This window comes from Parasteatoda tepidariorum, chromosome 6 (genome assembly GCF_043381705.1).
Source record: "Parasteatoda tepidariorum isolate YZ-2023 chromosome 6, CAS_Ptep_4.0, whole genome shotgun sequence".
In the NCBI taxonomy this organism is placed as follows: Eukaryota; Metazoa; Arthropoda; class Arachnida; order Araneae; family Theridiidae; genus Parasteatoda; species Parasteatoda tepidariorum.
In genome coordinates this window covers 70,114,534-70,138,276 of record NC_092209.1, presented here as the reverse complement: position 1 = coordinate 70,138,276, position 23,743 = coordinate 70,114,534, and the positions used below count along the sequence as shown (strand labels likewise).

The window sequence follows — 23,743 nt, the reverse complement described above, 5'->3', positions numbered from 1 at the left end:
TCAAAGGCGGAGTATTACATTTCCTACCTCTCTCTCCAATGCCAACTTAAGGTGGAATGGACTATAGACAAAATATATCCTAAACTCTCGAGGCCTTTGTGTTGCGGCTCTCCCACGAAATCCTACCCCCTGTCTTTATGTGNCCCCCCCCCCCCCCAGTGGGCGGTGAAGACATCTAAGATTATAATTTTCAGTATTAAGGGATGTCTAAAAGATAATTCAAATGTGCAGGATATCAAATGTGCAGGATTTTCATAACCATAAATAATTAATTTGCTAAATATAATATTTTCACTTATTTTTACCTAAATTAATACAAAATAATGAGTTTGAAATTACGTTAAAAAAAATTCTGTGTAAAAAGGTTAAAATGAGACAATTGGGATTTAATTTATTCATTATAGTTTTGTTATTTTTTATAATGGGCTATAGGTGACGGTGATTCAAAAAAAGTTTAGGATCCTGTAACCTAGATCAGTGGTTTCCAAATGGTGTTCCGCGGAACCCTATGGTTCCGTGGAAGATTAAGAGGGGTTTCTAGAGTTAGGAGCTTTTTAATTAGTAACGAATTTCGCGAAACCTGCCATTTAATTTATATTTAAGTAATTATCAGTTATTTATTGAACATTTCCGCTACTTTTATGAAACTATTTATTTAATTGTTTGTAAAGAAAGAAAAATCAAATTAAAAAATGTATTTTCTAATAACATTATCTTGAAAGAATAATGAAAAGGATATGCATTCATAAAAAAAAAAAATTGCAACATTATTTGGCATCAAATAAAAATTATTATTAAGAAATATGTTTCTTTCATAACCAGTCTTGATATTTATTTTCGTTATTTTTCGTTTTTATTTCAGCTCATTCATTTTCAGTTTATCCACACACTAAAATCAAATTGGGAACTTGACTAGCTGCTGCACCAGACCTGTAAATTCAACTTTTTGTCATAAAACCCAATTTTAAGATTTGTATAGATAAAACGATATGAAGAATTTTTTTTTTATTTCTTATATTCATTAAACATTTTTAAAAAAATTACTATATTTCAATCATTAAATATTTTCAAAATAATTATAGTCCTTTGATTCATAAATTCACAATTGGGACTAAATTTAGTCATTAAGTCTTGGGGTTCCGACAAAAGAAGATCGATAATTCAGGGTTCCGTAGCCGAAAAAAATTAGGAACCGTTGCTCTAAGAATAAACAATCTTGACTTGATAGGGTGTTTCGTAATAATCACCCTTAATTTATTTATTTTTTCAATTATTTTCAGAAATTAAATTGAAAAAGTGTACTAGTTAGGGTTCGCAAATTATTATTGCAGACAGGGAAAAACAAAGACGCTGTCGAAATCTACCAAATAACCATTATATAAGGTGTGGCGGGAAAACAGCAAAGCACATTTGATAACCGGTTAAAAAAGAAAGGAATTGGAAGGCTATTATTAAAAACATTTTCATGTGTCACTATTTATTCAAACTGGTTTTGGTGTTCTCGTCTTTGATGAGCTCAAGTTGCTCGAAAAAGTTTAAGAGATTTTGATAGATTTTTTGTATACCTTACTTATATTAATATGCATTTGTTCTTTTCTTTTCAAAATTTTATCTACAAATAATACCATTAATTTTACATTTAATCGTAAACTAAAAGCTGAATAGCCACCATACTGTTTCGTACTCTTTTGCGAGGAAACATTTTTTTCTGCTCACAAGTGCTAATAACTATTAATGGATCACCTTTTTCAAAATTTCGATTTTTTCTATCGTTTGGAAAAAATTCCTGGAATGTGCTTAATTTATCTGCCGCTTGAGTTTATTAACCCCTGAAATTATCCTTGATATTTTTTTTCACTACTAATTTTTTTAAAAAAAAAGAAGCATACTGAATTAAATCACCCAAATTATAAGACATAAAGGATTTTAAAAATTGACAAATGAATGCTTAATAAACGATCTCCTTCAAATAATAACCGCCTTGTCTGAATGTGAAATTATGATCCAAGGTCGTGTCCTTCAATAATACCGTCATTGGTTCTTAAGTATTATAAAGTTAAAAAAAAAATTCTTTCTGTCTGGGTATGTTTGTGATTCATACTAGCCTTATCAATAAATTTGGAACAGGCTCTTAGCAACAGCTATTTTTAACTGACACATTTTTCATTAATCGAACTAGATTTTAAAATTAAAAATTGGAGAATTATTCCGAAATTGCACGATTTGTTTAAAGGTCTTTTGAGAAACTATTACTTAAAGTATTATTATTATTATATAAAAAAAATGAGACACCCTAAGAATTGCCGAATTAGTTTAGAGCAGGGGTGTCAAACTCAAAAGCTAACTTGGGCCAAATAAACAATGCTTAACTTTAGGTAGGCCGCAAAAAAAAAAGAAAAATCAATGTTCAAACAGATATTTTTATTTTGAATAGTACATTGTAATAAACATACATGTAGGATAAAGGGGGTGAAGCGAGGGTTTCTCAAAAATAAAGAAGACGTGTTAAACTTAATAAAAATATATTATAACAAAATAATCTGATAAGTTACAATTTCCACTGGCATCCTCCTCGAGCCAGTCATTCCAACTACATGGTGTAACTGTAAAGAAAGAGTAAATGTAGAGGTAAGTGTCCTTGATATCATCACGTGATAGGATGAATGCTTCGTAGATCGGATCTGTATTCCACATACATAAAGTTAAATTATTGTTTGATACTTGTCATCTCTTCTTTGCTACCATCTTTCCCATTTCGGGAGAAATTTTATTGGCCGAGACTACTTTCAAAATTGACCCAACGTGAGCGTTATTAATACGGTTTCGGTCAGGAGATTTATTTCCATTCATAACAGAAAATAATTGCTCGCACTGATAAGTACTTCCAAACATGGAAATAATTTCTTACGCCAATTTTCGAGTATTTTCAAACCTTGCCGGTAAATATTTGTTAAATTCAGGCACACCCACTTCAATGAATTTTGCGTTCAAATTTGAGTCGCACTGAATCTCAATCACTTTCATTTGCATATTACTGTGTACTAAGTCTATATTTATAGAGAAAATCGAGGAAAACAAACAAAATTTGTCTTCCAAAGAATTAAAATCTTTAAACCTTGTTTCAAATTCTGTTCTAAGATTTGAAATTTTTTCTGCGTATTTTTGATACGAACGATGCAGTATTCCTGGAATGGGAGGTGCCGCAAGCCAATTAGAATCTTACATTTTCGCGTGTACAATTTAAAGTGATCCGTATAGTTTATAAATAAAGTATATTATAATTTTATATGCTGGTTTGCTTTCTAATTTACATTTCTATTTTATTTTTACTTTGCATCGGATATATTGACTGGGCCGCAAAAATGTTCATCTCTGGCCGCATGCGACCCGCGGGCCGCGAGTTTGACACCCCTGGTTTAGAGCAATACTTAGTTTAAAAGCCAGTTATAATATTTGATTACTAGTTCCACTACCCCAAAGTATTTCAGAGTTACTGCCATATTTTTTACCTTCCTTTCTTTTGCTTTCAAACTTCAGTCAGTTAGTTCTTGAAAGTTAAATTCCGTTACCTCGAGTATTTAGTTTAAAATTGTCCAGGATAGCCAATTATGGCTCTTTGACCTTAAACCTCTACATTTTATAGAATCATTCACTCCATAAATGTTATAATGCAAATAAGTAATGTGTTTCTATCCAAGGAGATAACGATTGTCCTAATATGGAGCGTGTTTGCGCTCTCGAAGCAAGACGGCTGCTTTTTAATTTTAGGACTGAATAAAATTCTTTTAATGAATTAAATTAATTTAGTTTTTTTTTCTCTTTTACAATATGTTGTTCACCAGTTTTAACGTTGTTCTTGTGGAGCTAATAATTTTTTCCGCATTAGCTTAAAAATTAGAATCAATAAAGTGAAATTACAGCCATCCCTAATGGAAATTATATGAGATTCATATTGCACAGTTCCTCTTGAAAACGAAAAAAATATATACATTTAGGGTGTTTCGTTGTGACTACCTTTAACACATAGTTTCGAATTCCTTGACAAAAATTAAATAAGAAACAACATAAGTATTTAAGAGTCTTAAATTAATGCAAGGAAGAAACAAAATCGCTATCGAAACCTAATATGAATTACTACCGAAGATAGTAAGCTAAAAACTTAGCAAATAGCAAAATGTTCAATTACTGGACGAAATCGGGAGGAGAAGACAATTAGAATCTCTTTCAAGTTTTATCAACCTATCAGGTTTTGATGTCTTCAATCTCTTTAGTAGTGATTTGCCAACATGAGAGTGAGTGCATTAAATGAGTGATGGGCTCTCACTGAATCAGAAGAGAGCAAACTGATGGTTTTTGAAAGGAAAATCACGAGACTGGTGCTGTCAGCTAAGAAACAACAGGTAGCGCACACTTTATAATTTCGAGTTTTACAAGTAATTCATTAATCAGCCAGATACCGCCCATGTCATTAAAACTAATCGCATTTGATGGTTAGGACACGTCTACAGGTTGGATGATAACGAACCAACCAAGAAAATGACTTTTTTCGAAACCAGGTGGAGCCTGTAAGAGAAACCGATCACCCATTGGGCACTGCATTAAAAAAGATCTCCAAGTGATCGGTGCTGGAAGACAGAGGATGCAAGATGGCGGAAACTTTTTGAGAATGCCATGGCCTGTACCGGGCTGAAGTGCCAAAGAAGAAGGTCCCGCAGTGGACTGATCGTTAAGACACGATTCCCAGCAGATCACCAAAGTCAAGCATCACTGGTTGTGGTCAGTGTGCGGGTGGGTGACCACTTGGATCAGTCTGCGTAGGGACCGAGGGTGTGCGGTATTGGTTTTCGTTAAACTGTGCTACCGTAAAGTGCTCGACTTCACGTGCAGGCTACCGAAGCGGGGGTGACATCCCCTCTGCAGAAGATCAAAATTGTGATGGCATGTCTTCGGATCAGGGATGTTTCCCAGACCGTCGCCAATAGCCCATTGTGCAGCTCTAGTGCGACGTAAATAAACTATAACTACAACAGCAACCAAAGAAGAAGTGATTTTTCAAATTTCGATTAAAGTTTCTCTTTTCTTCCTAGCTTACATATTATTTTAATATCAAATGCGTTAATTTGGGGCTTATGTATACATTAAGGCGGTCTTATTGAAAAATCCTGTTAAAGAATTAAATATAAGTTTTGAAAAAATGAAGTTTTACTTTTTACATGATATATTAATCTTGTAATAGTTTCTTTAATGTTATGAATTTAAGCAATTCCTATTTAAATTGAAAGTGCTTAAAAGAGATATAATAATTTGTATTTTATTTATTTATTATTATTCTTATCTTTATCTTCAATCTAAGCGTACTTTTGTTATCACTAGCATTTCTGAAATGAAAGATAATTTCACTTGTTAAATAAAAATAGATATCACACTCATGGCATCATTTTTTTTAAAAAAATGAATTGAAAAACAATGTGGGACAGCAGAATATCAACTATGTCAAAGTATGATACTACGTCAATCAAAATCGTCATAAGATTGCATTTCTCTGAATGGGGACGATATTTAACTTTTGACTAAACTAAATACATATAGTGACATTCTTTATTAATTTTTATCTATTTAAAATTGAATTTAAAGAAAATTGTAAAATTATTGTCAGAATTCTTTTTGGTTTGAATTTTAAAAAATTTACTAATTAATTGACGACAACCTTCTGTTTGGTTATTTTTGTCCGAGTTCCAGCTATACCCCATTTAATTTTGTTTATGGATATGCGACGTGGTCGATACCTGAGCAAATTACCTTCTATCCACAGCGCATTACGGGGAGGATATTTAATCAGAGTATAAAAGTCAGGGTACGAAGTCCAAAAATCATCTTTTTATTCAAAAAACATTCTTAATATCTCGAAACTCTCTATTATACTAATTCTATTTAAATGTCCTCAAAAACTGATCTATTATACTAAATCTATTACATACATTCAAAAAATAATAATATTATAAATATATGCTCTTAAAAATTCCCTAAGAAATTTAAAGGTCAATTTTAAAAGGAATAAATTAGATGTCCAATGGTTACTCCACCCAAGCTGGTGACTTAGTGACACCGAATTTTTTTTTTTAAATTTATATAATTACTATAAGTTTTTACTTATCACATTAAAAATAATTATGCAGCTATATATTGTAGAATGATCAGACCTCTACTTTGCAATTTAAATGAGGTATCCAAAATAAATAAACCTTAAGAAAGTGTCCCAAAGTAACTCCACTTTGATTGTCCATTTTATAAATGTAATAATAAATGTAAACATTAAAATAACATTTAGCATTAATAAGCATTTACTGCTAGTTTAGCATTACATTTAAATACATTTATCAGTAAAAAAAACATACTGTAAAAAAAAATTCTTTTTCGCTATCATGGACGTCTTACGTAAAATTAAATATAATATTTATACGTATATTGTAATAATTATATAATCTAATAATAATTTAATGTAATTATATATTCTTATAGTATTATTAAATATTTACTAATAATAAATCTGTGTTTTAGCTTTATACATTTTTGATAATTAACCCTTCAGGAAGTGTTGCTTTAGCTTATCTCGTGAAATTAAAGGAAATGTCGTTGAAGAGAAATTCGCGAAGCACAAAACCTTTGACTTCCTACTTAAACCCTGCACAATTTTCTCTCTTTTATTCTTTATACATATATATCCTTTCTGAAAAAGAGAGACTTGAATATTTCGGAAAGATTACTTACTGCTTTAGAAAAGTCGATAGAAACTAAAAACATATATGATGACGTTTAAGAATGACGAGAGTAAAAGAGTAATTTTATGCCCCTTTTTTTATATATGTATATATCTACCTTTTTAGTCATTTTTATGACTAATCCTGATATTAAAAACTAAAACGATATTTGGTCACTGAAAGATAAGAGAAATATTTAAGGTAATTGATTTGAATTCTCTCGATGATTATAAAAAAATTATTGTGAAACTGAGTAAATGAGTTTATTATTATCTTTTGATGAAAGAAGTGAAATACAATAAAGAATTAGGTGGCGAAGAAAAACAATAGCATGAATTAAAGATTGTTATCGTCTGATAATCAGGTAAAAAGAAATCGTCCTCTGAGGGGCGTTCATTACAAAAATGGCAAAGGAGTATGATTATGCATCTGTCCCTCCAGTTGAAGCTATAGATATAGCACAAAGGAAAATTAGTGTTCTTTCTCTCAGTAATTTTGCTTCTGAAGCAAGGGTTAGTACAGCTAATTATTTTTAAAATTCATTTTGTAATTATTCTACATTTTTAACAATAATTTACTTGTAAGATAAAGTTAAATTAGTAGCTTTTTTTTCTTAATATATATTACCGCAAACGCTGTGAATGTGCACATTATCTAGCTGATCTGCGGATTAACTAGTTTGCTCTGATGAAGTGAAGATTTTTCTGTACTTACCTAACTTTATATATCGTAAAAGTTCAGAAGTTTGTTTATTTAATTCTATCGGCAAATTTTTAATTGTTTCGACTAGATTGTGTGAATAACGAAAAATAAACAAATAGTTATAAGAAAGACTAAAGAAAAGAAAAATTATTGCAATATGAAGGAACAGTAGCGGTCTTTCTCTAAGTTATTTTACTTCAGAAGCAAGGGTTAGTACCACTAATTATTTTCAAAGTTCATTTTATCATCATTCTGCGCTTTTAAAAATGATTTACTTGTAAGATAAATTCAAATTTGTAACTTTCTTTTATTTATGCATGTTACCGTTAAAATGCGATATCCGGTAATGGGTACTTTACTTAGTTAATCTGCAGATTAACTATTTTGCTCTATTGAAGTGAAGATTTTTCTGTATTTCACTTAACTTATCGTAAAAGTTAGTTTCTCGCATTCTTTTTACTATTTCTAATAGTTTTGGCTTGATTCTGTAAATATCGAAAAATAAATATATGATATTGTGTTACTTTCCTTAATTGTAAAAATATCTTAAGCCGTTTGATTCTTTGTATGATATTTTTTCATGTGATTGATGACTGATAATATCAACTAATGTGTTGATTGTTTATTTGTAGTAACTTGATTAGTAAGATACAAAAATATAAATAAATATCATTATGTTTATTTAGTAGAACAGAAAAGTTCCAACTAGGATCTTATTTTCACTTTAACGTGTGTCTAATTTGCAGAATTTCTAGATAATTTGCTGATTACTTAGGAAATACAAGAAATTAAAAAAAAAAAATTTGGAATTTTGTCGGACCATAGTTTTATTAGCTTGATAAATCTACATTTTATTATTTATTTTAACCCACATTCTAATTTAAGTATTGCATAATTAAGTAAGTTTCTTTTTATCTCACATTTTTTTTCTTCAAAAACATAAAAAGATAATGGCTTAAAGCCGTGTTTTTCATTATTATCGATTCATTATTATTGATTCATTCTTATGGAACAAAAAAAACAAAAACAAATTTTAACAAAAAACTAGATTTCTTTGGTTCCCAAGTAGCACCGAATATTAGCTAACGTCAGAAAATCGGTAAAATCTAACGTTATCTTGTACAACTTCTAACATTAGAAAGATATAAGAGGTCGCTGTTTGCTCTGCTTTATATAATATTAGATTCTATGAAAAATTAATATTATCTAGCGTTCGCCATAATATTATTTCGCATTAGTTTTTATGCTATATAATATTAGATTTTGTATTTTCTGAAATTATTTTGCTTTGCTTAAGCAAAGCAAAATAATTGCGCTGATGACAATAATTATTGTCATCAACGCAAATTGATAAAAGCTATAAAGGTATTGTTTCAGTGTGAAATGCCCGGTCTTACCCCACTCACCCCTACGAATAATTAAAAATGAAATTCAATCATCAATAAATTTTGGAAAATATTTTTTTGTTATTTATATTGTTAATGTTTCAAAAAATAACTTTGTTACAAATGAAATTAATATTTTTCATTGTCTCAATAAATAAATAAAGTAAAAGTTTACTTTGTGAACCTCACATATTATTTCTTGAAATTAAAAAAAATATGTACAAAAGATTTTAAAAAAAGATAAACATAGTTTTTTTTCTTCAGAAATTTTAAAATGATAATTCGCGCGAAATAAATGCAAAATAATTTATATCTTTTACAATCTTAAAGAAATTCTGAAGTTCTTTAATATTCTAAAATGGAAACATAATTTTTACTTGTTGATTAAAAATAAATTCTTTTTTTTTTAAATAAAATTTAGTTAATTGTCATCCCAAAAAAAAAATTTAGGAAAATTCTAACAAAATGGCGGACATGTTTGTGCGGTTATGTAATTAAAGCAATGAAATGTGAACTCTTTTCTTATTAATTTTACTTATCAAAATTCTTAAATTAAACTTAGATAAAGATAAAAATAGAAAAATTGATTCTTTTCTCTCACTTGTTGAAATTATTACATAAATATCATCCCTCGTGATCTAGACATTAAACAACTCAACTCCATCTAAACAAACATAAAAACTGGTTTCGAGATGAATGAAAACAACTTATTCTCCAGTTGTCTGCTCGAATTCTTCGCGCCAGATTATTATCGTGAATGTATTGCTATGGTGAGCATCAAAACATGAGTCATATTCATAAAATTTATGTTCTATAATTCCTAGAATGTCATTCTTTCTACAATGAAAAAGTTTTAGATTTTCCCTAGCTAACAGCTGTTTGGATACTTTTATGAAATATGATTGTTTATCCTGATGTATATGAAATTGTTTATGTTTTTTGATTAAGTTCTTGGCAAATCGAATTGAGTCAGTAGTTTATAAGTTTTTGATTAATAAGATTTAAAGTATTTTTGGATAGTACTAGTGATGTGAACAGGTGCTTTGCAGTATTGTGCTAGCTGTCATCCTCATATGTTATATTATATAAAAACAAATAAATTCATTATTATTTTTTTTACGTTGTGACATTTCGTATAATAATATGGTATGTGTCTAGTTGATACTTGATTATTTTGTGTTATCTTAGTGTTTCAATTTTTGTAAACATTTTTTCTTATAAATTGTGACAAAAGGGGAAAAAATTTAATAAGCATTCATTTTTTAGGAGGTTTTTATTTTTTTGTTTATATAAACATATTTTAAACTATTTAGATTACTTTTCTAATCTGTAATGATCAGGCTAATTGAATTTCTAATAATTCAATTTAAAAATTTGTTATATGATGTTTGTTTTACCTCGTTTTTGCCTTTTTAATAATTAAAAGAAACTCTATCTAAATAAAGTTCTTTGTCAAATTACTATTTAAGCTAACAATTCTATTATTAGTTTTTGAACCACTTCATAATATTCATATTACAACTCAATTTTTTTCTATGTTAATTTATTATATTTTGCCAGTATCTCTCTTGTTCTATGATTTTAATCTGATTAGAAATAATTTATTTGACCAGCTGTAAAAATTACTTACAAAGTGTAAAGCGTAGAAATTCATAATATATTTTACTTTACCCATCTTTTATTTTTTTGCTCATTTCTCATCGTTTTTGTTTTAATTTTATATGTTTTAGAATATTTTTTAATCCAGTTTTATTCTAAAAGTTGTATTATATTTTGTGTTATTATTTATTTATCTTAAATGTTTTTATTTGTATTCGCATAACCCAAATATTTTACTTAAACTTATTCAAGTTTAAGTAATTTATTTTACTTAAACTTATTCAAGTTTAAGTAAAATAAATATTATTTTACTTAAACTTATTCAAGTTTAAGTAAAATAAATATTATTTTCTGCATATAGATTGTCAAAAATAAATTTTAAAATTTCCACGATCCTTACTTTAAGTACTATGTTTAATACAGTTTAAAGATCCCATCTAGTTTCGAAGCTTAAAAATCAAAACAAAGAGTTCTGGTGTGCGCCACTGGTAGACCATTTCAATTGCCAACGATAAACTTTGCACAAAATTTATTTTGAATGTTGCATTATTTTCTATTAAAAAAACTTTTTGTTTTATTTCTTATTATGGTTAGGAGCTATGTTATAAAATCCTAAGCTCTTGGTTTTTATGATGTCTATGTTAAATCACAGCTGATGCAAAATATTTTAGTAAATTTTAAAACTATTTTTTATTAAAAATTTCTAAATATTTCTGCCCAAATTAAATAAAAGGAGAAAATTTAATTTCTAATCATAATTTTTTTAAAAAATTACTTATTAATTAGGATGAAGATATAATTGCTTGCATTGGATTCTGTCTTTTGATCGTTGATTACTAATTTAAATAAAAAAATGAAAAGAGAGAATGTAACAAACAATAAAATATTTCTAAGACTATATTAAAAATGTACTTTTGACGATTATTTTGTAGATAATCATGCTTAGCAAAGAAAATATATGTTGATGATAAACGAAAAACGTACAAATAAAGCATTAATGATAATGTTTCAATACAGAGTAACCATGCTGTCAGAGAAAACATGTATTGATTGACCTCATTCCAAGCTTAAAATAACTGCCATAGAAAGAATGCAGTAATTTCAACTGTTTTCTCATTAAAAGTCACAATTTGTTTTGTGGTGCTTTCAATTTCAAAACATTTAAAAACATTCAGGTCCTTGGCCTGTTTATCCATTTAAAAATAACATTAGGTTAATAATTATGATTATTCTTATGTTATTTTAGAAAAGCAAAACATGCTTATGCTACTTTCCATTCTATTATAGTTTGGCTTCTGAAAAATTGGTCCTAGCTTCTTAAAATTTTTGCCTATTGATTAGTTTTCATGCATTTTTAATATGTGTAAATAAAATTTATTATAAATAAATTATATATCATTTATACTATTGTTTGATTACAGAAAGATGTGGCACTTCCAAGCTTTGATGCAGAATCCACTCCATTGGTGCCACATAATGATGCTAACCCCAATGCCATGGGAAATGTGGTTGGATCACAGCTACAATCTGTGCAGGAGCCAACACATACCCAGCGGACCTCGTAAGATCTTTTATTAAATTCTATTCAGCAATCGAAAGTAGCCCACTACAAGTAAAGAAACTGCTGTAGTCGCTACCTTATTTCGTAGTTTGTAGTATAGTGTGCTGTTTTTTTAAGAAAGTAGTGTAATGAATAGTGCAATACAAGAAAACATTAATTTGTAGTAATTCCTGACAACCACTTTTAACTTTAGTTTAGAAAACAGGGGTGTGTCCCAGCCAAATTTACTACCATCTAGCAGTACCTTCACAAATTCAACTTAAGGAAAAACGGTAGTTTCACAAAATACTTTTTCATAAAATTTATTTTTGTGTCCCGTAAGAAACCATAAATCTATATTTTTACCATTTTTTTTGCGTTGATTTTTTAATAGAGTTTTAAATTTTTGCAAATTATGTCTAAATTTTCACAAAATTGGCACGTCTCATTACCTTTTGTCAGAAAAACCTAGACAGACCCCTGGAAAAGAACCCATTAATTTTTCTAATTTGATTTGTACAAATCTTCCCAGGTCTGACAATGGATAAAATGAAAATGACGCGGCAGCTGAGCGTTAAAAGGAATTGAGTATTTGAAATTACATATAACTAATATTTAAATTAGCCATTATGAAAAATAGATAATTAATCACTTTGGTCACTCTCGTGAAACATCGATGTTGTTTCAAAGGAAGGGAATGTATTCAGGGGTCTGTCCAGGCCGAATTTACTACCGTTTAGCGGTACCTTCACAAATTCAATTTTAGGTGAAACGGTAGTTTCACAAATTCAACTTTAGGAAAAACAGTAGTTTCACAAAATACTTTTTCTTAAAATTTTATTCTTGTATCCCTTTAGAAACGATAAATCTATATTTTTACCATGTTTTTGTATTGATTTTGTAATATAATTTTTAATTTTTCACAAATTATGTCTAAATTTTCACAAAATAGGTACCTTTCAGAAAAATCTAGACAGACCCCTGGTATTTTTGATGCCCTTAATTTCTTAGAGGAATTAAAAGAACATTAAACAAATAAAAATTTGCAAGTATTTGATAATTTCACATTTCTTAAATATTCGTAGTTGAAAAAGGCTTAAAAAGCTGAAGGTTAAATGAACAAATTTTAAAAAAATGGTTTGAATAATAAACTGGCTCATGTTAACATGAATAAACGGTTCTTTATTACCTTATATTTAATGTAAGGTTCTTTATTACCTTATATTTAATGTGGTCTCCAGCAAAGTTTGTCTCCTTCAAGTAGTGAAGTAATTACTACAATTCCAAAGTAGTTTGTAGTCACTACAAGTAGGTGTAGTTCTAGTTAACTACATTTGCAACCAATAAATTGTGGTTGCAGTGATCTACAAAAATAATGTAGTTTTTTCTGACCACTGATTCTATTTCACTGCAATAATTTATACTTTTTGCATTTAATGACATATTTTGATTAAATCTTAATTTACCCAACTGATTGAAAATGCTCTGATTTATTAAAATTAGTGTACTATGAGGATATTTGTTTGCATGAAAAGTTCGACAGATGATCAGTTTGAATATGTTTCAATGTTTAGAAGCAAATAAAGTGCTTTCATATTCTAACAGATTGAATTCAGAAAACTTTGATTTTCACTTAGATGAATTAAAGACAGCATTTAAAGACCAATGTGTCTTAGAAAACTTAGCAAACATTTTTAATGCTTGAATTTTTTTCTTCTTCCTATTCAGATTATTCAATTATTCTATTCTATTCAGATCACCAATTCTGTTTTGATTTAAAAAATTGGTCACACCGAAAGAAGTTTTTTGCCAAAAAATTTGAGGTGCTGAAAAGGGGAAAGAAACTTCTTTAATTATACACTAAAAATGTCTTTGATTTTTAAATTAACCAAAACAGTACATTAACTAATTTTGATGTCAGTATTAAAATCTGTATATTGAATCTTAATAGAAAAAAAAAGTTGTTTAAAAAGTGCAAAAAATATTTTACCTACTATTACAGATAATCTATTTTTAATGTAAAAATGAAATGAAAAGAAAAAAAAATCAGAAAAAGAGCTCACATTACAGGAATTTTCATTTATGCTCTTTGTAATAAAATATTTCTAAAATTTTTTCATAATTATAGTATAGTTTATCTATGACTAGTTATGTTGAATTTTCAATTTAATTTGCTGAACACAAAGAAACTACAATTTGTTGTGATTGTATCATTAATTTCTTTTTCCCAATAAATCTTCTTCTTTTTTTTTTGCCAATAATTGTATAGTTTCTTTACTGAAGAGCTATAACTTTTACACATTTATTCAAACTGATGATGATATCTTAGAATTCAATCCATTTCTTTGCTCTTAATGTTCAATGCTTCCTAATTTAGCAATTTTGCCACGCTGATGCATCTACTAAAAGGCAACATAGGAACTGGAATCCTAGCTATGCCAAACGCTGTTTCAAATGCTGGTCTCATGGTATGTTTGGCATCTTTATGCGTTTTATTATATCTATTCTTCAAAATTCTTTTTTGTGTCGAATTAATTACTGTCATATAAAAAGTTAAAATATTAACAAAAAATAGTATATGATGCCTATTAAATATCAAATCGCAAGACTGAGACTTAAATGTGTTGTTGCATTCCAAAATCTATGAAAAATTATTAGTTAATATATTTGTATTAACATTTGTTGTCTAGTTACCTCGCATCACTCTTTAAATAAAATGTATTAAAATTTTTATTTTTTTCTATTTAAATTAAAACTGATATACAATTTTGAATGAAATTTTGTGTCCTTTATATATGTAATTAAATGCCACTGTTAATTAAAAATTTAAATCTTGATAGTTTCTTTCATTGTGTGTTCATTGTATAGTTGTTTTTATATTCTATTTCATTGTTCCGCCAAGACCTCTGTTGAGCACTCTCTGTTTACATGTTTTTTTAGTATTTTGCTTTAAAATTAGAAATACTATTATATAAAATCATGTAAAGAAACTAATTTTTTTAAAATATTTTTAGCCAAAATAAGATATGTTTATGTCAGTTGTAGCTATTATTTATCTATTGTATTTTTATTAAAATATATATAGTGATTCAAAACTGAATAATAAAAAGCTAATTATTTATTATTAATGGTGGATATATTTAAGAATTCATTGTAGATTTTAAAATTGTAAAAAAAAAAACTGATTATAGTTTCACATATGTTTTGTAATTGAATATTTTAATTTTTAAAAATGAGAGTAATATATTTTAATGGATTACATAGATAGAGAACTTATATTTTCATATTCTTTACTAGTACACTCCAAGATAAGCTTACCTGATGTATAGATATAAAGTTGAAAGCAAAATATTTATATGATCTCCCCCTTTTTTTTTTTTTTTTTTTTTTTTTTTTGGTTGCACATCTTTAAACATTTCATATGTTATAATTTAGAAAAGGATTATTTATTTTTATATACTTGTTCCTTGACATTATATGATATTTTTGTTTATTTACTCAATTATTCTTTCTTACAGGTTGGTAGCATTGGCATTCCTATTTTAGGAACCATTTGTGTACACTGTATGCATCTTCTTGTCATCAGTAGCAAAACTTTAGCTAGAAAGTAAGAATTATGCTGTCATTTCTTTTTTAATAAAAGAAAAATGATCTAAAATATTATAAGTATACGTATATTTCTTCTTTATTATTTTTTAACCCTTTAATTGGGGAAGTAATAGAACAAATTGGAAAGGAAATTTCTTTGAGTAAAGACGGAAAAGAAATTCCCTTAATGCATCTCAAATAACTTTAGAATTTATAGTTAAAATGTTAAATTATTATGAAACACTAAACAAATTAAAAAAATATGTACAAATGTCAGTGTCCGATTTACCATAAAGTCTGATATGCCAGAGCCTAAGACTAATTAATGTAAAAATAATTGTTTGTGTTTTTTTTTGTTAAGAATTGTCTATTACAATTATGTCTTAATGAAATTTTAAAGAAATATAAGCTCAAATTCACTAATATATCATTATTTACTTGTATGAAAAATAATTTAAAAGCAACCGCCATAATTAAGCAAACATCATGCAAATGTAGTTTAAAGTTATGACTAGTGGGACATTCAACAGCTCTGTACCTAGGCTTTTTTCTTCTTTTTTTTTCTGAATCAGATTCTGACAAATGTAGCGTTGTATTTTTCCGAATATTAAAACTTCAAAATAATTGTTCAAACAAATTAAAGATTTCTAATTTTATGATTTCAATGTTTTTTCAAAAATAAATTAAATTAGTTAGGAAACAGATTAGTTTATTTCAACTAAGACATATTACCAGCATTAATTAAACATCATTGTCGTCAATGATAGTATGACGATTTCTTACCGTTTTTCTGTTCAAATAAATACTTTTAATTCTTTACTTTTGCCTTCTAATTCATAGCTGATTTCAATATGCAAATATTATCTTAATAAAGCATCATTGGCGTTGTTTTTTTATATTTTACCTAAACGAATTAGTACCACTTTCCCATTAATTTTGCTTTCGAATACATTAATGTTTTTTTTTATATTCCACTACCGTTTGTTTTAAATAAGTAATTTTTTAGATACACATTTAAAAGAATTAATATAAATAAAATAAAAGTGCATGGTACAAAGTATAAATTTGTTGACTTAGACCACACATGTTTGCGTGTAATGTTCATTGAATTTATCTGACATAGCAAATATAAAATAATTAAATATTTAAATATGTGCAATGAACTTTTTTTTGATCAAACAGAGTTATAAGCTAGCAATTATCACTGATGCATCTTAAAAACATGTCAAAATTCATTCCTTAAATTTAAAACAATGGCTAATGCTTAACTAATCAGAAAATTTCATTTCGTTTTTTGCTCATCCTGCTAGAACTATTTGTCGTAGAATGTTCTAATGTCAACAGTGACCTTCCTCATACTTTGAACTATCTGTATGCCAAGTTTCATAGCTTTCGGTTGGATGGTATAAAGGAGAGAGAGTATTTAAGAGTATAAAGGACACACATAGATTTTACTTATGATAAATGGAAAAATTTAAGTTAACTGCATTTTAATTTTATTGTAAGTTTTGCCTCTTTCATAATAATAAGTATTTTGCAAAGCAGCAATGTTGTTAACTACTGAAAATTTTATTTTAATCATTTAAAGTGAATTATTCTTATTTTCCATAATAATTTTGTAACAATCTTAATGAAAAAATTTTTTGTTTCTCCTATAGCAGCCTGTTGTATTTGGTATAAAATGTGAAATCTTACATTTCAGGTTAAATGTGACGTCTCTAGATTATTCTACAACTGCTGAGCAGGCATTCCGTTTGGGACCACCAAAAGTACAGTTTCTTGCACCTTTTGCAAGGTAAAATAATATCCTATTCTTTGAACATTTCTTTTGACACACTATACAAATTATTAAAGTGACAGGAGATTGCAGGAATAAAAAAAAGCTTCATTGTAGCCTCGTATATCAGGGATAAGCTAATAGAAAACAGGTAACTAGGCCTTGACAACATGCACAGATAAATACTATCCACTCAAGTGTAAGGAGTGGTTCATTGCCTGACTTGACATAGAACACAGCTGCATATTGGCCTCAAATACAAGAATATTTCAGTATACGCACCTTAGAATATTCAGGAAACACACTGTGTTGTAAGCGAAACATTGTAACTAAGTCCTTTTAGTTAGCACTATAGTGTTATGGTAGAAATACAGCAATCAAAATTACTAGAAGTTTGAAGTAATCCTTAAGAGGATGCTGTACGATGCGAGAAACTTTTCATCACAAATTTTCTTTGGAAATAACAAATTTAAGGCTTGGAAAAAGTTAGTTCGGACTAACTTAAAGTAAAACCATGAAGTTTCAATTGCTGGAAAAAAAATTCAAAATGTCAAAATGAAAACTTATTATTGGCAGAGAGCTTCTCCATTGTGTAATCTCAAGTTATTCTTTCATAATTTATTTCCATTTAGATATTTTGGAAACCTCTTTTCAGTATTTGAAATTTCATGGCTTACTCTAGGTTTGTCTGAACTCACATTTTCTATACTTTAAATTACTTATGGAGATTAAATAGAATTTGCGGTAAAAAGTTTCTCCGGCGGTATAGCGTCCTGTTAAACTCTCGGGCATCCATTAGTATAATTTAGCACATCACTGTGTTGCTATCAGCTTGATACAAGTATAGAATATCAAAGTTGTCTCTCAGATTTTAACTTTCCTGGATATAAAAATTCATAGCTTCAAATCCTATTAATAGAACAGCATAATCCAAGGTTCAGTCTTTTCAATAATTTATCTTGTCATGTCTGCCAATCGCTGAACAGTAACAGTATCAGCCAATTACAAGTTTAGAAGAAAAGATAACTGAAAATGAACACTGAGTCATATTTTATACTGTTATTTAATTTACATTCCATTATTGCCTACCACTTTATTATTAACTGTTAGGAATTGCTTGAAAAGGAATATATATATACCAATGATTTACTCATAATGTCCATCACGATAGCTCTGTCCCTGATGAATCACCGTGCTATTACTGAAAGAGGTTTGTGGTGTAATACCACTATAAATATTAATTACCAATTCCTTAGTATATAAAACATTAACTCAATTTTATCTTGAGGTACCTTTTGATAGATAAAGGTTAACATAGTCCACAATTTCGTCCCCTTCTGGTGTATGTAAAACTTGCAAAGTAAACAATACTCTGAATTTTGACTAGTAATGATGTAACAGTCAGTTGATACTTCTGCAACGGAACGCAACACAGTATGCTGCATAGCTTTGTATCAGGGTTGGAATTTTTTTGTGGAAGAAACTTATTTCTTCCTGGACATTGAAAAAAAAAGGACAAAATTGAAGAATTGAAAAATGACTTTATGCAATTCTTTAACTATAAGCATTTCAATAATACTTTAAATTTGAAGAAATTCAGTTTAATAAAGCAGCATGAAGTTAAATGTTTTGCAGAGATTTTTCTTAAAAAAAATAACTTTTGTTATTTTTTTAATCATTTATTTTATACAGAATTTTAAAATTTATTTATCATATTATTTAAGAGTTGGTTTGTTTATTCATAAATAGTATTTGATTATAGAAAATAGTGTTCTATTTATAATTGTGAATTTAATGGGAGATCTGTAGTAGTGTGTATGTTATTTTTATTGTATAAACAAAATTTGATCTTTGCTTAACAGTTTTTTTTTATGGAAATTAAAACAAAGCTTTTTAAGGTGCTTTTTTTAATGTAAAATCTTGAAAAAAAGATTCTTTTAATTTTTTCTAAATTTTTGAAATTGATTTTTGTTCCAATATAACTTGTTATGTATAACTTGGAAAAAGATACTATTATTTAAACTAGATTATAATTAAAAAAAAATTTAATATTTGATGTTTCTTTTTAAAAGCGAGTTTCTTCTGATTAGGCTGGTAGAAACCTATTTCTTACAGAGAGGTTTTTCTACCAAGAGAGAAACTTGCCATCCCCGTTCTACTTATATCATAAAATAAGCATTGTACTACATTCTAAATTTCTGTATTAAAATGTAATAATGTACTTATTGCAAATGTATTTTTTAAAATTTTTGAAATCTTTTATTGGATATTTTCTTGTTTTTTTTATAGACTTGCTGTGAACTTAATGTTGATGCTCACTCAATTCGGATTCTGCTGTGTATATTTTCTTTTTGTATCTAGTAGTTTGTATGAGGTAATTCTATATTTTTTTATATACATTTTGCTTTAATAATCAATGTATATTTGCTTGAATATAATATAGCTTTTGTGTTTACTGAGTGCAACAGATTCATGTTGACAATGTTAACAAATCCAGCATTATGCCCTTTTTTAAAGAATGAACAGAAAGTGCTCCCTTTTATAAACAAGCGTTTTCAAATTTTATGGATAAGTAGGAGTGTCCAGTCATGGTGTTTTTATATTCTTTTACATTTTTGTTTAAACATAGGATTAAAAAAATTTGGGCATGTGGCTGGACTTTGTTCGTAATGCTGTATCTGCTATCTCATATGTACTTTCTTAATTTATTGTCTTAAATTTTTTTTTTCTTCCTGAAGTTGGGTTTGAATAAAACTTTTCAAAAGTGCAATAATATGTTGTATCTTGGAACAATTTGTAATTTCTGCTTTAAGTGACTGCTGTATTTTTATTTTTTAATTTTAAAAAATAAACAAAAACTACAACTGTTAATTTAAGATGTGGAAACAATCTATAGATCTATCGCTCTCCTCTACTTTTAAATTATTAAACTGCCATTTTTTTAAAATCAGGTATACACTTATCTGGCCTCAATTTCTTAAATAGCTATCTATTTATATATTTCTCTTACACGGCGACAAAAAAAAGCCTCATTACAACTCCCCGAATGGCAACGCTAGAAAATCGACCAATGATTGCCGCTAAAAATGTCACATGCCAAATCTAGCTGAGATGGCTCAACATATAGCGCTTGAAAACGGAAACTGAAATAACCAGAGAGAGCATAAGCTAGGCAGAAGTGAGTAGTCTTTGTCGATAGATCTCTATTTTAGTATTTTGTCGAAAGCGCTTTATTTATATATTATGAATTTATTTGACGATTTTTGATTTATATCACGAATTTGTTTTACTAGAATTTATTTGTTTCTGCAGGTTTTTCCATTGCAATTCACTTATTTCAATTTTTAATAGACTTAATTATAACCAAAATTTTAACCTTTTTAAAGAGATATCAGTTCTTGAAATCTTATCTTAAGATTTTATACTATAGCACATTTCTAATAGGTTTAACAAATTACGTGTCATTTATTTGAATTCAAATTTATTTTAATGACTTAGTATTTACTAAAAAGATGTAATTTTTTTAAAAAAAAAAAAGTTGTTATATGGATTTGAATAATTGTTTTGAATTCTTAGAATTTTGTGCATTTCCAATGTACCTAAGTTAGTAGTGAGCAAATCGAGTCTGGTTTGTGAAGCAAACCATATAAGATTGCGTAGCAATTTTCGGGGATTGGCGAGCGTGAGCGAGCAGGGGGCGCAGCCCTCTAGTTTAAAATAATGCTCTTCAATTGTTTGTATCCAAAAAGAAAAATTTTGAAATAAATCTAATTCTTTCTTTTCATTTTTTTCCCAACTGCAATCTAGTTCCAAAACAGTTTTCATCAAATAAAATGAATATGTTGTGTTCTAGGTCTCTGAAAACCTCTTTGGTTCCTCTCCGTTTTCTATCCATGGCTACATGGCCATAGTGCTTCCACTTATGGTACTTTTCAATTTCATCAGGAGCCTGAAAAATTTGTCACCGGCATCTGGTGTGGCCAATATTCTTCAAATCGCTGGTCTTGTTATGGTGTTTTATTTCCTTTTGCAAGGAAGTCATAGTGGCAATTTGTATCCTTATACAGCACCCTTAAAAAAATTACCTCTATATTTTGGAACTGCTATGTATGCTTTTGAAGGCATAGGAGTGGTAAGTTAAAGAAAAAATTATTTTTGTAACCTATTTTTTAATGTTTATTTATTATCAATTCAAATTTACATTAAGGTTTCATTCTATGACATATTCTGGTTGATTACTAATTTTTTATATTAAAAGAAATATTGCTGTCTATGTTTACTGTGTGTGCATCCCATTTTCTTAACATATATGTTTATTGGAAGAAAAAATATGAAATTTTGCTCGTTTTTTGACAATCATTTAGAAACATTCATATATGAAACTGCTATTGATATGCATATTAGTTTTTTTCATTTATTTTATGTCAAGGTTAAAAGTTTTTTGCTCTAAGTGCTTCAGCTTGACAAAAACTATTTACAGGCAAATTTTTGCAGCCTGAATATGTGTAAAAATATATTTAATCTGTCTACAAGACAGAAATAATGTCCCTCTGATTGTAATTGTTTTCCCTTTCTCTATATATGCAATGGCATTCTTGAATGCAATCGCTTGAGATTAGTAGTTTTAAAAAAAACTTGTAATAACATTAATTATAACATTGCTTGTAACCACTTAAATGTACAAGTGAAGCAGAAACAATAATAAAATATTTACAATTTTATTCTCAAGTCCCTTATTCTTCCATGTGCATGTCATCAGCATGAATTTTTTTTCAATGTTCTTCAACTTAACTGGTTAAGAACTTCTCAGAAACAATGCAAAAACACTTGCATGCCAGCCATTTTCTGAAAGACTTTAATTTTTAATTTCAGGTTCTTCCCCTTGAAAATGCTATGGCCACACCAGATGACTTTGGTGGTTTAAATGGCGTGCTTAATACTGGCATGGTGATTGTAGCTTGCTTGTATACCGGTGTTGGCTTTTATGGTTATTTAAAGTATGGTAATAATGTCAAGCCAAGCATAACTTTCAGTCTTCCAAAAGTTCCGTAAGTTCTTATCAACTTTCTTAATTCTATATAATTTATTTTGATGAAACCTTGCAGTTTATTAGATACTTTACTATTGAATAGTTGCACTAATTTTATTGCAGATGTTATAGATCAGTGGTTACCAACTGGTGGCCCGTGGGCCAGGTCCGGCCCCGCAAAGCCTTTTTTTGTGGCCCGCAAACTAAAATATATTAGATTTTTTCCTGACAATTTTCGTAAAAGATCTTTGTGGGTTTAAAATACTTTTCTTTCGTTAAAAAAAAGCCCAATGTCTTCGTTTCTGTGAAATTTAACATAGCAATGGTGCAAAAAAAATTATATCGGGTAAAAATCTACTTAGTATTGTGATTTGTAGTTCAATACTTTTGTTTTGTACAACTTGATAAAAATCTGACAGTAATATTTAATGTTCCTTCAAACATAAAAGAGTCCTATATAAAATTCTGATGAAGTTGCGGCCTGCCATTTGACTGGTGTTTTTAATTAAGGCCCCGGCCTCATGTAAGTTGGAAGCCCCTGTTATCAGGGCCGGATATACCTATAGGCACACTCGGCACGTGCCTAGGGCCTACGAAAGTCTTGGAGAAAAAAATTTGTTGACAGAAATAATTTAGCTTTAAAAACAACAAGTGTATTTTGCACAAAATTATAAAGATACAAATAAAAATATTATATTTTTCGGTAATAAATTATTTTGCAGAATCTTATGAGCGATTCTTCCATTTTTTAAAAACTTTTCTCTTTTTCTTTTTTTTTCCGTCAGCCATTTTAGATTTAATATCACCAAACAATGAATGCCAATCCAATTGTTGACTATAATTTATGATCCTGAAAAATATATATAAAAAACATTGGTCAATTGCTAAAATGACTCATTTCAAAAACATGACTAACATTTTATTAAAATAGTATTAAATCATTTGTTTTCTATTAGTAAACATTTAACCTACCTTGCAAATTTATTTATAAATAATTTCAAAAGATTTACTTTTGGCAATGTTAGTTTTCTTCACTTAGTTATCATAGTACAGTCGTCCCCACTTATTCGCCCCTCGGATAATCGAATAACCCGCTTATAGGAATAAAATTTAATGGAACCAAATCATTTTATATTTAACTAATGTTAAACTTCCCCGTTTAAACGGTTATCTGTTGTTTTTTGTCCCCGCTTAATCGCATAAAGAAGTGGTACTAAAATGAAAAAAATTTGTTAATTATAGAGAAATATTTCACCAGCTGAAATGGAACAGTAGGTGGTCATTTCAATAGGAACTTCTTATTCATTATAGTAGGTGTTTGGGATGAAGTTGAAAAATTAATCAAATCTTGCTACCAGTTATACA

General features: G+C 28.4%; 1 protein-coding gene across 5 annotated transcripts in view; it reads left to right on the top strand.

Annotated features, from left to right (window-relative positions):
• LOC107455306 (proton-coupled amino acid transporter 1) overlaps nt 1-23,743 on the top strand; it is a 110,833-nt gene that overhangs the window by 77,074 nt on the left and 10,016 nt on the right. For 2 of the 5 annotated variants that reach the window (XM_071182504.1, XM_071182505.1), the window contains exons 2-8: nt 11,866-12,005; nt 14,362-14,452; nt 15,503-15,591; nt 17,275-17,367; nt 19,639-19,723; nt 21,203-21,481; nt 22,222-22,397. In XM_071182504.1, the coding sequence (XP_071038605.1) occupies nt 11,866-12,005; nt 14,362-14,452; nt 15,503-15,591; nt 17,275-17,367; nt 19,639-19,723; nt 21,203-21,481; nt 22,222-22,397 (953 nt within the window). Of the gene's footprint in view, nt 1-7,115; nt 7,271-9,483; nt 9,992-11,865; nt 12,006-14,361; nt 14,453-15,502; nt 15,592-17,274; nt 17,368-19,638; nt 19,724-21,202; nt 21,482-22,221; nt 22,398-23,743 lie in introns of those variants that run through there. The other 3 variants (XM_016072818.3, XM_016072834.3, XM_016072856.3) reach the window with 3 other exon arrangements.